The sequence below is a fragment of the Coenobita brevimanus genome, chromosome 103, assembly GCF_032717465.1.
Source record: "Coenobita brevimanus isolate Jiangsu-jjx chromosome 103, ASM3271746v2, whole genome shotgun sequence".
Lineage (NCBI taxonomy): Eukaryota > Metazoa > Arthropoda > Malacostraca > Decapoda > Coenobitidae > Coenobita > Coenobita brevimanus.
This window is the reverse complement of record NC_137056.1, coordinates 20,618,610-20,634,781: the sequence shown is the minus strand read 5'-3', so window position 1 is coordinate 20,634,781 and position 16,172 is coordinate 20,618,610. Positions and strand designations below refer to the sequence as shown.

At 41.2% G+C, this 16,172-nt stretch overlaps 1 protein-coding gene across 1 annotated transcript in view; it reads left to right on the top strand.

Moving 5' to 3' along the window:
• LOC145415641 (zinc finger BED domain-containing protein 5-like) overlaps positions 1-16,172 on the top strand; it is a 77,437-nt gene that overhangs the window by 47,916 nt on the left and 13,349 nt on the right. The window contains exon 2 of the mRNA XM_080284862.1: positions 12,947-13,648. Coding sequence (XP_080140988.1) covers positions 12,947-13,648 — 702 coding nt within the window. The remainder of the gene's footprint in view (positions 1-12,946; positions 13,649-16,172) is intronic.

Below are 16,172 nucleotides of genomic sequence, written 5' to 3'. Positions count from 1 at the left end.
TCACACTACCCAAGTACGTAAACGTACTCACATTTTCCAATTCCTCACCATCCAACCTCGCTGTACATTCACTGACTTCACCTCTCTCAAAGATCATCACTTTACTCTTCCCTACATTCACCTTTAGATTCCGTTTCCTACACACTCTCTCAAACTCATCCACCAAGCCTTGCAGCTCTCCTTCGTCTTCACTCAACAACACGGTATCATCTGCAAACAACAGTACAGGGAGTTTCCAAACACTATCCTCTCTCACCAGGGCCACTCCAACATCCACTACCCTACCTTGTACCTCTTTTATTACCCCATCCATGTACAGATTGAACAACCATGGAGACATGACACATCCCTGTTTCAACCCAACTTTCAAAGAGAAAAATTCACTTAGTTCACCATCCACACGCACTGCAGCCTTCGCACCATCGTACATACTCTTCACAGCATTCAACAACTTCCCATCTATTCCATATATTCTTAACACTTTCCACAATCCTAGTCTATCCACCCTGTCATATGCTTTCTCCAAATCCATGAAAGCCGCATACAACTTCTTTCCCTTCTCTAGAAACTTTTCCACTAAAGATCTGAGAATGAATATCTGATCTACACAACCTCTTCCCTTCCTAAAGCCTCCCTGTTCTTCTCCAACTAATTTCTCTGTTCTTTCTCTAACTCTGTCAATAAGTATCCTACCATACACTTTTCCTATTATACTAAGAAGACAAATGCCCCTATGATTACCACACACTTCTTTTTCCCCTTTTCCTTTGTACAAGGGAATAATTATACCTGACTTCCAATCCTCCGGGACTCTACCTTCCTCCCAGGCCAATCTGCACATCTTCCACATCCATTCTACTACTATCTCTCCCCCATGCTTCAACATTTCACCACACACTCCATCAATTCCTGGGGCTTTCCCTGATTTAACTTTCTTCATTGCTTCCACAACTTCTATCCTACTGATTTCTTCCTGTCTTCTCACCTCCCTCCTTCTCCCAGCCATTCCCCAGCCACTTATACTTGCATTACTTCCATCCTCCACGTTCAACAATTCCTTAAAGCGTTCTCTCCATCTGCTCACTTTTTCTCCCTTCTCCACTAGTAATCTACCATTTTTATCTTTCACTCCCCTGCTAACTTCACTTCCACCCTGTCTTACTCTTTTCACCTCTTTCCAGAACATTTTCTTACAGTCCCTCCACTTTACACTCAAATTCCTTCCAAATTCCTCATTCACTCTCTTCTTACTCTCTCTTACTAATCTTTTCACCTCTCTCTTCCTTTCTACATATAACTCTCTCTTCCACCTCTCAACTTCTTCCACGTCCCTATTTCTCATCCATTCATTGTATGCTTTCTTCTTTTGTGCCACAGCCCGTTTCACCTCTTCAGTCCACCACGCTGTTCCTTGCACCCCCCTCCGTCTTCTCTTCCTTCCACACACCACATCACATGCTGCACATATTTCTTCTGTAAATATTCTACACACATCTTCCACGTCCCCCATCTGCTTCAACTCATATTTGCCCAATCGTTCCTCCACTTCTCTCTTATACTCTGCCTTTTTCTCATCCTCTTGTAACCTTTCCACTCTCCTTGCAACTACTCCTTCCTCTCGTCTTTCCCTTCTTCTATTCCTCCATCTTACTTGAACTTTAACTCTGGCCACCACCAAGTAGTGGTCAGAAAGTCCACTCCCCCAACCTCTATAAACTCTTGCATCCAATATACATCTTCGCATCCTTTCATCCACACACACATAATCAATCATTGCCTTCCTTTCACTCAGTTCACCACCCACCCTTCTCATCACTCGCCATGTATAGCTGTGGATCATTTTATGCCTGAAGAGGGTATTGGCTATCACCAACCCCCTCCCAGCACAAATGTCCACTAACGCACTCCCATTCTCATCTACCTCAGCAGGCACACCCCACTCACCAACTATTCCATCCACCTTCACATTCCCAACTTTACCATTCATATCACCAATCAAAAACACTCTCTCATTCCTTCCAAACTTTTCCATGCACACTTCTACATTTGTCCAGAACTCTTCTCTCACTCTTCTAGCACGATCTTGCGTTGGCGCATACACACACACAATCGCCCACATTTGTATTCCAACTTTCAACTTTACCCACACAATCCTTGATCCAACTGATCCATACTGTCTTATGCTCCTCTTCCATCTTTTACTCACAACTATACATACTCCTTCCTTTGCCCTCTCATTCTCACCTACTCCTGCACATATACCCCATCCATACTCCCATTCTCTCACACTTTCTCCTCTCCATTTTGTTTCAGGTACTCCACATACATCCACTTTCGCATCCTCAAGCACCTGGACAATCTCTCTCTCTTTCACCTCATCATTTGCTCCCCTTACATTCCAAGTTCCAATTGCAATATCCTTTGTCCGGTCCTTGGTCGTCAACGTTTGGGCAGTCCTTGTCCGAGGCTTCTTGTTTGTTTTTTTAGTTAGTTGTTTTCCGGGGAGGGGCACTAACCCTCCGCCAACCCTTTTAGTCGCCTTTTACGACAAGCAGGGATACTGGGGGAGTATTCTTGAAAACCCCCCCTACCCCCAGGGGGTATATATATATATATATATATATATATCCAGGGGCAGGATCCCACTGCTACCTGGCGCGTCCCCTGGTGGCGGATAGGGGAAGGCCTAGTATATATGCAAGGTACCGTCTTAGACGGTGTGGACCATGGGACTCCCTATAGATATATAGGGCTCCACCTAATATAACGAATAAGGTGGCAGAAAAATTACATCTCACCAGAAACTATGTAGCAGGGAGGTGAGATTATTTGCCACAATCCTCCCAACCTAACATGAGTTCTATTGCAAAGTATTTGAGGGGCGTTCCTGTTGGATCATCGTCTACTTAAGGTCCAACCACACTGCCTCCTGTGCTTACGGGCAGTGTGCCACCAAAAGTGAGTAGGCACTGTGTTGACAAGTTAGAGACTGGGATATTAAACACTCTTAAATCCATGAAGATCTATGCATACAATGTAAGAAGCCTCGCTGAAGTTTACAAGCTGGATAACTTTATGGTTGAACTGGAAAACGTTAGTTGAGATATTGTAGGTTTGAGTGAGACCCACAGAAAATAAGAAAAAGTAATTCAGCTCGATGACAGTGGCCACTATTTTACTACAGAGGAAAGGAAAATGAAAGAGTTAGTGGTGTAGGATTTCTAATTAACAGAAATCTTGCAGACAACATTGTTAAATTCAGCAGTGTATCTGACAGAGCAGCAGTGGTTGTAATCAGACTGTGCAAAAAATATACCCTGAAAGTAATACAAGTATATGCACCAACTTCTCAGAGCTCAGATGAAGAAATTGAAACATTCTATGATGACATCTCCCAGATTATGGAAAAGGAAAAGACATCATATACTATACTCATGGGAGACTTCAATGCAAAAGTTGGAAAATCAAAAAATGGAGAAGTATGTGTGGGAAAAATCGGAGTGGGAGAAAGGAACGAAAGAGGAGAAATGCTGGTAAACTTTGCAGAAATGTTTAACATAAGAATAATGAACACATTCTTTCACAAAAGAACAGGGAGACAGTGGACCTGGAGAAGCCCAAACGGAGAAACAAAGAATGAAATCGACTTCATTATAGCAAATAAGAATAACACGATCACAAATGTTACAGTTGTCAACAAAGTAAATATCGGAAGTGACCATAGAATGGTGGGTTGTACAGTCAGATTCAACTTCAAAAGTGAAAGAAAGAAGATGATTAAAGATAAAACGATATGCCCAATCAAAGTCAGTGAAAACAAAGCAGCCTTTCAGCTGGAAATAAGAAACAGATTTCAGGCTCTCAGTAATGCTGAATGTGACATTGATGAGCTGAATGACAGACTAACAAAAGTGCTAAAAGAATCAGCAGAGGCAGTAGGAAAACCTAATACAACCAAAGCCAAGAAGTAATCGGAAAAGACACTTGAGCTTATGAAAAAAAGAAATGAAATGAAAGTAAAAACTAAGAAAGACGAAATAGAACGAGCGGAATTAAATAAGCTTATCAACAAAAGACAAAAAGAAGAAAAAAGAAAGAAAAACATGGATCAAATAAAAGAAACCATCAAAAAAGGAAAAAGTTTGAAACAGGTCCGAAGTAAAATGGCACTTGGAGAGCAACAAATTACATCACTGAAAGACAAAAACGGTGAAATCATTAAATGCAGAGATAAGATGTTGAAGAGAGTTGAAGAATTTTACAAAGAACTGTATGCATCAAAGACAGTAGTACCAACAGCTAACTTCACAAGTGAAATACATGAGGTAACACCAGATGAAGTAAATAATTCTCTCAAAAATATGAAAAGAGGGAAAGCTCCGGGAGAAGATGGAATAGTAGCAGGTTTACTGTTGGATGCAGGAGTAGAAGTACAAACTAGACTTGCTCACCTATTGACTCAATTTATAAAAAGGAAGAAATTTTCCAAAACATTGTGTAATGCAATAGTTATTTTACTTTACAAACAAGGTGACTCAGAAGACCTTGGTAACTATTGACTCATTAGTTTGCTATCAGTCATTTACAAACTCTTCACTAAAGTCCTTACAAACAGAATAACTACAAATCTGGAGGAAAACCAACCTCGTGAACAGGCAGGATTCCGAAGCGGGTACTCGACTACTGATCATCTACACACAATTAATCAACTAATTGAGAAAAGTACGGAATATAATAAACCACTGTGCTTAGGTTTTGTTGATTACGAAAAGGCTTTCGACTCAGTGGAGCACATAGCAATTATAAATTCATTGCGAGAACAAGGAGTGAATGAGAACATTGTAAAACTGCTCGAAAACATATATGAATTGCGAGAACAAGGAGTGAATGAGAACACTGTAAAACTGCTCTAAAACATATATGAAGAGGGAACTGTTATAATTAAATTACATAAGGACTCAGAGAAAATTAAGATTGAGAGGGGCGTGCATCAGGGAGATACAATTGCACAAAAGTTAATTACAGCATGCCTAGAAAATATTTTCAGAAAGCTAGACTGGGAAAACAAAGGAGTGAACATAGATGGAGAAAAGCTAAACCATTTAAGATTAGCAGATGACATTGTCCTAATCTCAGAAACAGCAGAGTCATTGCAAAACTGACCTGAACAGAGAAAGCCTCAAAGTAGGGCTAAAGATGAACCAGAGTAAAACTAATGTTTAATCCTCAAACCCCAAGCAGCGTCATCAGAATAAGTGGAGAAATTCTTGAAGAAGTCGAGGAATATAATTACCTGGGACAAATACTAAAATTAACGAAAGATAATGATAGCGAAAAAAAAAGACGCATTACAATTGGATGGAAAGCTTTCGGTAATCATTAGGGACATTATGAAAAGTAGCTTGCCAGTTCGTATGAAACGAAAAGTATGTAACGAATGAATAATTCCAGCTAGGACGTATGGTTGTGAGACTTGGAAACTGACAAAATCGATGGAAAATAAATTAATTTGTTCTCAGAGAGCAATGGAAACATCAATGTTGGGAATATCTTCAAGAGACAGGAAAAGATCAACTTGGGTGAGAAAGCAGACTAAAGTCAAAGATATTATAGAAGCTGTAAAAGAACAGAAATGGAGGTGGGCAAGCCATGTAGCAAGAATATGGGATAATCGATGGAGCAAGAGGTTGACGGACTGGACACCAAGAGATTGTAAGCGTAGCAGAAAAAGGCCAGACAGGAGGTGATGAGATAGAGAAATTTGCAGGGAAAACGTGGCAAAGATTGGCTCAGTCAAGGCATTCGTGGAGAAGGTTGGGGGAGGCCTTTGTACAGCAGTGGGCATGTAATGGCTGATGATGATGATGATAATGATATATATATATATATATATATATATATATATATATATATATATATATATATATCCAGGGGCAGGATCCTACAGCTACCTGGCACGTTCCCTGGTGGAGGATATGCGAGGTGCCGTCTAAGAAGGCGGGGACCATGGGATCCCTTATGGACTAATAGAGCTCCACTGAATATACTAAATAAGGTGACACAAAAATTGCATCTCACCACAAAGTTTGTGACATGGAAGTGAGATTAGTTGCCACAATCCCCCCAGTCGAACATCAATTTTACTGTTAAATATTTCACTGGCTATCTTGTTGGATCATCGCCTACTAAGGGTGCAACCGCACTGCCTCCTGTGCTTTCGGGCAGTGTGCCACCGAGAGTGAGTAGGCACTGTCTCAGCAGATCAGACTCTGGGATATTAAACAAAATGAATTCCATGAAGATCTACACATACAATGTAAGAAGCCTCGCAGAAGATTACAAACTTGATACCTTTATGGCTGAATTAGGAAACATTACTTGGGATATTTTAGGTCTGTGTGAGATGCACAGAAAAGGAGAAAAATTAATTCATCTCAAGACAGCAACAATTAGTTTACTACAGAAGAAGGCAAAATGAAAGAGTTAGTGATGTAGGATTTCTAATTAACAGAAAACTTGGAGTGAACATTGTTAAATTCAACAGTGTTTCTGACAGAGTAGCATGGACTGTAATTAGACTAGGCAAAAGATACACTCAGAAACTAATAGAGGTATATGCATCGATTTCTCAAAGCTCAGATGAAGAAATAAAAACATTTTATGATGACATCTTCCAGATAATGGAAGAAGACAAGACCAGATATACCATAATCATGGGAGACTTCAATGCAAAAGTTGGCAAATCAAAAAATGAAGTAGAATATATGGGAAAATTTGTAGTGAGAGAAAGGAATGACAAATATTGCTGAAATGTATAACAGGAGAATAATGAACACATTCTTTCCCAAAAGAACATGGAGAAAATGAGCCTGGAGAAGCCCAAATGAAGAAACAACAAATGAAATCAACTTCATTATCGAGGAGTAGACTGTAGCACCAGTCGAGCAGGGCAGTACTCCAGAGGTGAATGGAAAGCTGATGACAAGGAGTGCTGGAGCTCCCGTTTCATCAGCCCTCAGGACTAGTTCCTGACCATCCCCCTTTGCTGAACTTTTTGAGTGTCTCAGTTACACAGAGAGTAGGCCAGTATGCTCTCCAGTACAAATTTCTCTAACTATCTACACCAAACTACATGCACAGTACACACTACACTTCCTATTCAAAATTCAACAAAAATGGCGTCTCTTCACCAAGCCTCAGAGTCCCCAGGGGGGGGAACCATAAATGCTCCCACCATCCGCCTCTCTCCCGGTGATGACTCGAGGTGCCTGGAACCACTGTCTGTCTCTCTTTTTCTTCATTTCTGCAACATTCGCGGCCTTTCCTCTAACTTTTGCTCTGTTGAGCACCACCTCTCCTCCTCTAAACCTCACCTTTTTCTAACGGAGACTCAGCTGTCTGAGGCAACTGACAGCAAACCCTTTTCTGTATCCTCCTACTTTCTCTATACTCATTTCAAAGCCAAAGGTGGCTGTTGTGTATATATACGCAACGACTTATCTTGCTCTCGTGTTCCAGAACTCGATTCTTCTGAATTCTCTACACTCTGGCTTCGGCTTTCCTGTCATTCTCTGACTAAATATATCTGTGCCGTTTATTATCCCCTAATTCTACTATCAAAAATTCTTCGACTATCTTACTTCTACGATGGAACACATTCTATCCATTTCTCCTTTCTCTGAAATCTCCATTCTAAGAAATTTCAATGTTCACCACCACCTTTGGCTCTCCTCTCCTTTCACGGATCCACCTGGTGAACAGGCCTACATCTTTTCTATCCTTAATGACCTAGAGCAGCTTGTACAGCACCCTACCCGTATCCCTGACCGCCTTGGAGAGAACTCCAACATACTTGACCTCTTCCTCACAACTAATCCTTCTGCTTACTCTGTTAATCTTTTCTCTCCGTTGGGCTCCTCCGATCACAACCTTAGTACCTTAACCTGTCCTATCACTCCGGTACGGCCTGTGGACCCTCCAGGGAAACGTCGTCTGTGGCATTTTGGAGCTGCGGACTGGGAGGCCCTCGGGCAGTACTTCTTTGATTTTCCCTGGAATGATTATTGCTTCCATGGCCGGGAGCAATCTGAGTGTGCCTTGTGCATTACGGAGGTTATTCTCTCGGGAATGGAAGCATACATTCCTTTCTCATATCCTTTGACTAACGCAAGAAAGCCTTGGTTTAATCACGCATGTTCTAATGCTGTCCGCAACAAGGAGAGGGCCTACAAAAGGTACCGGAGCCAACCCACCCCTGAATCACATCATCTTTACGTTTCTGCCCGGAATCGTGCTAAGTCTGTTCTTCGCTCTACTATAAATAATTTCATCCATACTAAATGCTCACAACTCTCCAACCCGAATTCTTCAGGCTCCTTCTGGCACCTTGCCAAAAATCTTTCTAACAACTTTACCTTATCATCCTTCCCTCCTCTTTTCTACTCTGATGGTTCTGTAGCTATTCCTTCTACTGATGAAGCAGATCTCTTCGCACAGACTTTCTCCTCCAATTCCACCTTAGACGATTCCGGTGCTGTTCCTCCATCACTTCCCCCCTCTGACTTCCTCATGGCTGACATTAAAATTTCTTCAGTTGATGTATTTTCTGCCATCACTGGCCTTAGTACTAACAAGGCATATGGTCCTGATGGGGTCCCTCCTGTTGTTCTCAAGAACTGTTCTTCTGTGCTTACACCCTGCCTAGGCAAACTCTTTCGCCTTTGTCTGTCAACTTGTACCTTTCCTTCTTGCTGGGAGTTTGCTCTCATTTAGCCAGTCCCAAAGAAGGGTGACCACTCCCAACCCTCCAACTATCGTCCAATTGCTTTAACGTCCTGTATTTCAAAAGTTTTCGGGCCAATTCTCAATAGAAAAATTTTAAGGCATCTTTCTTATCACAACCTTCTTTCCGATCGTCAGTACGGGTTCCATCAGGGACGCTCCACTGGCGATCTTCTCAACAACCTTTCGGACTCCTGGTCATCCTCCTTTCGGGACTTTGGCGAAAGTTTTGCTATTGCGCTTGACATCTCAAAGGCTTTCGATCGAGTCTGGCATAAATCTTTAATTTCCAAACTGCCCTCCTACGGTTTCTATACTTCTATCTGTGCCTTCATCGCTAGCTTCCTTTTCGGTCGTTCTATAGCCGCTGTTGTGGACGGCCATCGTTCTTCTCCTAGATCTATCAACAGTGGTGTTCCTCAGGGCTCTGTCCTATCACCAACTCTCTTCCTTTTATTCATCAATGATCTTCTAAGCTGTACATCTAACCCTATCCACTCATACGCTGATGACTCCACCCTTCACCTTTCCATTCGGTTCCCGCAACGCCCATCTCAACAGTTACTTCAACAAACAAGGGATGAGGCTATGGCACACCTAATGCCTGACTTGGCTCATATCTGTGACTGGTGTAAAAATAATATGGTTGTTTTTAATGCATCTAAGACTCAGTTCTTACACCTATCAACCCGACAAAATCTTCCACAGGTATACCCACTAATGTTTAATAATATTCAGCTTAATCCTGCATCATCCTTGAACATGCTTGGGGTTTCATTTACTCGGGACTTATCTTGGAAAGATCATATTACATCTCTTGTAAAATCTGCTTCCAAGAGATTAGGTGTGCTAAGCCAACTCCGCTCTTTCTTTACCCCTGCACAATTGTTGACTCTATACGGGGGTTTTATCCACCCCTGTGTGGAGTACAACTCTCATGTGTGGGGAGGCTCCCCACATACAGCTCTTCTCAATAGGGTGGAATCAAAGACTTTTCGTCTCATTAACTCTCCTCCTCTTACTGACTCCCTTCAGCCTCTGTCTTTTCGCCGCACTGTTGCATCTTTATCTCTTTTCTATCGCTACTTTTATGGTCACTGCTCCTCTGAACTGTCTGCTTGCATTCCTCCACCTCTACGACGGGCGCGTAGCACCCGTCTGGCAGCAAACTCTCATCCCTTTTCTGTCCAGCTCTCTAATGCAAGAGTTAACAGTTACTCCCAGTCTTTCATTTATGCAACAGGTCAGCTCTGGAACTGTCTCCCTCTGTCTGTATTTCCTGCTGCCTATGATCTCCAGTCTTTTAAACGCAGTGTGTCCAGGCATCTCAAAATGATCGGATCTTAATTTTGGCTCTCTATTGTATTTTGTTTTTCTCTTGGAGGGAACTGTACTGCGGGCTCATGGCCTTTGGTTCCTTCTTCCTCGCATTAAAAAAAAAAAAAAAGATAAGAGTAACACGATCATAAATGTCATGGTCATCAACAACGTGAGTATAGGTAGTGACCATAAAATTGTGGGTTGCACAGCCAGATTCAATATCAGATGTGAAAAAAAGAATATGATTAAAAATAAAAAGATATGCCCAATAAAAGTGAGCGAAAACAATGCAGCGTTTCAGTTACAAATAACGAACAGATTTCAGGCTCTAAGTTATGCTAACTTTGACAATGATAACCTGAATGATAGACTAACAAAAGTGCTCAGAGAATCAGCGGAAGTAGCAGGGAAAGCTAATGCAATCAAAGCTAACATGTTTTCAGAAATGATCCTCGAGCTCATGAAAAGAAGAGATGAAAGTAAAAACAAAGAAGGATGAAATATAACGAATAAAATTAAATAAGCTTGTCAACAAGGGACAGAGGAGAAATAAGAAAGAGAAACATGGACCATATCAAAGAAACCATCACGAAAGGAAAAAGTCAGAAACAGGTCCGAAGTAAAATGGCATTAGGAAAACAACAAATTATATCACTAAAATACAAAAAAGGTGAAATCGTTAACTGCAAGGATAGGATGGCGAAGGGAGTTAAAGATTTTTGCGGAGAATTGTATGCATCAAAGACAATAGTATCAATTGCTAACTTTTCAGCTAACACAAGTGAACTACCTGAGATAACACCAGAAAGAGTAAACATTTCTCTTAAAACTATGAATAGAGAGAAGGCCCTACGAGAAGATGAAAGAGTTACAGATTTACTTTCGGATGTAGAAGAAGTACGAAATAGACTCGCCCACTTAATTACTCAGTGTGTAAAGCTGAAGAAAATTCCCTTAACATGGTTTACTGCTATAGTTACTTTGCATTACAAGATAGGCAACTCAGAAGATCTTAGTAACTGTCGATCCTTTAGCTTATTACCAACTGTTTACAAACTCTTCACTAAAAGATCCATTAGCTTATTACCAACTGTTTACAAACTGTTCATTAACCCCCAAACGAAGAGAAGAAAAACAAATTTAGAAGATGACCAACCTCGTGAACAAGCAGGATTCCGAAGTGGGTATTCAATTGCTGATCACCTACACACAATGAATCAGCTAATTGAGAAAACTATCTATCTATCTATATACCTAGGCTGCTTCCCCCAAGGAAAGGGAGAAAACTACAGAATATATTTAACCACTGTGCTAAGGTTTGGTTCACGAAAAGACTTTCGACTCTGTGGAGTACATAGTGAGTACAAATTCATTGCGAGAACCAGGAGTAAATGAGAACATTGTAAAACTGCTTGAAAACAAATATACAAAGGGAATTGCTACTGTTGAATTATACAGATTCGAATAAAAAAAGATTGAGAAGGGCTTGCATCAAGGAGATACAATTTCACCAGATCTATTTACAGCGTGCTGTGGAAGTACTTTTGGAAAGCTAAACTGGGGTAACAAAAGACTAAACATCTTTAGAATAAACCTAAACCATTTAAGATTTGCAGATGACAGTGTCCTAATCTCGGAAACAACAGACATTGCAGGAATGTTAAATGACCTAAATAGAGAAAGTCTCAAAGTAGGGGTAGAGATGAACCGGAGTAAATCTAAAGTACTGTTTAATCCGAATACTGTACACCAATGGCCGTCATCAGACTAATCGAAGAAATTCTTGAAGTAGTAAAGGAGTACAATTAAATGCGGCAAATACTAAAAGTAACAAAAGGTCATGATTGCTAAATAAAAGGTCGTATTACAGTCGGATGGAAAGCTTTTGGTAAATAAAACCATGAAAAGTAGCTTGCCAATATGTATGAAAAGAAAAGTCTATAAAGAATGTGAGACCCGGAACCTGACAAAATCAAAGGAATGCCAACTAATCCGTTCTTAAATGTTAGGAATATCTTTAAGAGACAGGAAAAGATCTACTTGTGGGTGGGCAGACTAAAGTCAAAGACATTATAGAAGTTATACAGGAACAGAGACGGAGGTGGGCAGGTCATGTAGCAAGAATAAGGGATAACCGATGGAGCAACAGGCTGACTAGACTCCAAGTGTCTGTAAGCGTAGCAAAAAAAAAGCCAGACAGGAGGTGGAGAGATGGGATAGAGAAGTTTGCAGGCAAAACGTGGCAGAGATTGGCTCAGTCAACGAATTCGAGGAGAAGGTTGAGGGGTTCGAGTCCACCCAAGTGTCATTGGTAGGTATCAGGTCATAAAGTGCTACACGTGTGGCTATCAGATCATAAAGTGCTACACGTTCCACACCTAAGTCATCTACCCAGGGACAACGCATAAGCCCTTATCGAAGAAAGGGGACATGGCGTAAAACTACACACACACACACACACACACACACACACACACACACACACACACACACATACTCACACACATACACACACACATACACACACACACACACATACACACACACACACACACACATATATATATATATATATATATATATATATATATATATATATATATATATATATATATACATGTATATATTTATATATTGGATGTTCTTAACCTGGGGGGCGCGCCCCCCTTGTAAATTCCAGGGGGGGCGCAAGCCCGGGGGAAAAAGTAAGATTTTCTCTAATCGTTTCTGTAATTCTCTTCGTAAAAGCGTGGTTAATATCGAGATGATTATGAAGGAACTATAAGCCATGCTTGGACGGCTTTATGAACCACGAGAATAAGTAGCAATGTTTCTGGATTCGTAGCAGAAGGCAGATCTCCATAACAAGTTCCAGTCTGAAGGGTTTCTGCTATCTGTAGCTTACCTGGTGGACATCTTCGAAGTGCTGAATGCAATCAAACTTAAACTACAAGGGAAAAACATCAACATCATCGTGCACCACGATACCATTCGAGCCTTCATGGCCAAACTTGACCTCTGGATGTGTCGAATGCAGGATGGAAATACAGCCTGTTTTAGTAACTTGGATTTTGTTCTCATTCACAGTTACCATGATTCTAAGAAAAAAATAAAACAAATAATCTCTCATCTGACGGACTTGAAAATAGAATTCATCAGATACTTCCCAGATACAGATGAGAAGCGTGAAGCCTGGAAATTCATCAGGAACCCATTTCACTGTAAAGTAGCTGATGTTTCGGATGAAGTGCAAGAGGAGTTTCTTGAGTTAAAGTTCAACTCCTCAGCTGAGGAAGACTTCAAAGAACTGGATCTAGAGACGTTCTGGGTCAAGTACCTTCCTGTTTACCCTCTGATCTCACATCAGGCTCCTCGGATTCTGACCATATTTGGATCCACGTATCTTTGTGAAGCTGCATTTTCCATGATCGTTGCTGTCAAGACCAAGTACAGAAACCGGCTGAACGTTGAAGGGGACATACTTTGTGCGCTCTCTGGTATTCGACCATGCATTGAAGATCTCGCAGCTAAGGATCTCATTAAATTGGTAAGAAAGTAACCTTATTAAATATGCTGACTTTCTCGTTTGCACAGAATTCATGCTCAATGAAATGACTAAAAACACCCTTTTTTTCAGCTTTTCCTTACAATCTGGGAGTTAATTTTATCTATTTGGTTGAAGGTGCGAGGGGGGCGTGGAGGGAAGAACCAACTACTAGAGGGAGCGTGGTAGCAACAAGGGTAAGAACCACTGATATATACATACATACATACATACATACATATATATATATATATATATATATATATATATATATATATATATATATATATATATATATATATATATATATATATATATCCTTTTTTCATTTTCATTCATCATCCAATCCTACGTTGCCCCATGAGGAGCGTAGGAGCCCGGGGCTAGACAGTTGGTCCTGACATTTAAGATGAGAGTGACCAACCTCAGTCATCTCTGCGTGGCATTATATATATATATATATATATATATATATATATATATATATATATATATATATATATACAATCATCATCGTCATCATCATCATCCGGACCTCCTTTCCCACCCTAGGGCAGGGTGAGGAGTAGCAATGTCCAGACAGCCCAAATTTGCCCAATCCAATGGGCCACGTTTCCATTCACTCATCATTCAAGCCCCCGGAATCCTGGCTCTATCGGATACGCCAAAAACATTCACCACGTTCTGCAGCTTCACAGAAACTTATCCGACTGAGTTAATCTGGACGCTGCCACGTTAAAAAGGGGTGCCAAATCCCTGGTCATGCACTTCTCCTCACAACAGTCATCCAGCCAGCTCAATCTCATGTCAGTTCTCTAGCCTCACCGACTTCCAATCCTGTCTTCCTCACACACTCATCCACCATATCTCTCCACCTTCTACTTGGCCTACCTTGCCTCCTCCCTCCTTCAAATTCGCTCAGATATGCCTTTTCAGCACTCTATTGTTATCCATTCTCTCCACATGACCATACCATCTCAGTACATTCTCTTCGATTCTTGTGTCCACAGACTTCCTTACTCCACATCTTTCACGAATCACGTTATTTCGTATCCTATCCACCCCCTGTACTCCACATACATTCCTCAGCAGTCCCATCTCCACTGCCCTTACTCTTGACTTTTCATTTTCGTGCCACACCATAGTTTCACATCCATATGTTAAAGTTGGCACTAACACTCCTTCATGTAAGCCTCATGCAGCTGCAACACTCAAGTCTCTTTTTCTTTTGAAGGCCTTCATTGCACCAGCTACTTTTCTTCCATGTGTCACCCTACTTTCAACTTTTGCACAATTTCCTCTCTTTTCTATTACTGTACCCAGGTATTTGATCTCTCTCACCAATTCCAGTCTCTCTCCATTCACCGTTACATCGCACTGGGAGTCACCTTCTCTCTCAATAACCATCACTTTACTCTTTTCTACATTTACTTTCAAGGCACGACGCTCACAGACATCAGCAAAACTCTGCACTGGCCTATCAAGTTCTTGTCTGGTACATGCAAACAATAAAGCATCATCAGCATACAGCAAATTTGAGATATTCCATCCATCACCATTCATTACCAACGCCATCCTTCTCTCCATTACTCGTGTTTTTACTTCTCTCATCACCCCATCCTTATATATATATATTATACAACCATAGGGACATCACACAACCTTGTTGCACGCCCACACCGATCATGAACCATTCACTTAGATGAGCATTAACCCTTACACATGCTTCACTACCATCATAAAAGCTCTTGACGGCACCTAGCAGCTTGCCATCTACACCGTACATGCGCAACACTTTCTACAATCTTCTCTGTCAACTTTGTCGTATGCTTTTTCCAGATTCATGAGTGCCATAAACACCGTATGGTCCTTCTCACAAGCCTTCTTTGCTATCTCTCACTGCAAATATTTGATCCACACATCCTCTGCCACTCCTAAAGCCACCCTGTTCATCACTCACTAGGACTTCTGATATCTCTCTTACTTTCTCTATAATAATTCTTCCATATACCTTCCTTACCACACTCAACAAACTTATGCCACGATAATTCTTGTACTCACTTTACTCACCTTTATTTTTGTACAGGGGTAAAATCACAGCCTTTTTCCACTCTGCAGGCACAGTTTCACTCATCCATGCCTTCTTACATATCTCCAACAAGCACTTCATTCCACTCTCTCCACTACACTTAATCATCTCTGCATACACCTCATCAACCCCAGCTGCTTTCCCATTTTTCAGCCGCTTCACAGCACTCTTCACGTGTGCGAGTGTCATGTCTCTGGCATTGCATTCCTTCTCTGCACACCCCCAAAACCAATCATGTTTACAGCCGCTCTGCTCTCTCTTTGCCCATTCATCAGGCTTTCAACACATTATTTCCATCTGGTCCTTACTTCATCCCCATGGGTTAATAATTTACCACCTACAGTTGTGGTCATAAATAGTCACCTATCCTCCGGTACCCCGTGGCTCAGGCTGGCTCCTTTATGCGCGGCAAATCACGCAGGAGTAAGAGGGACTGAG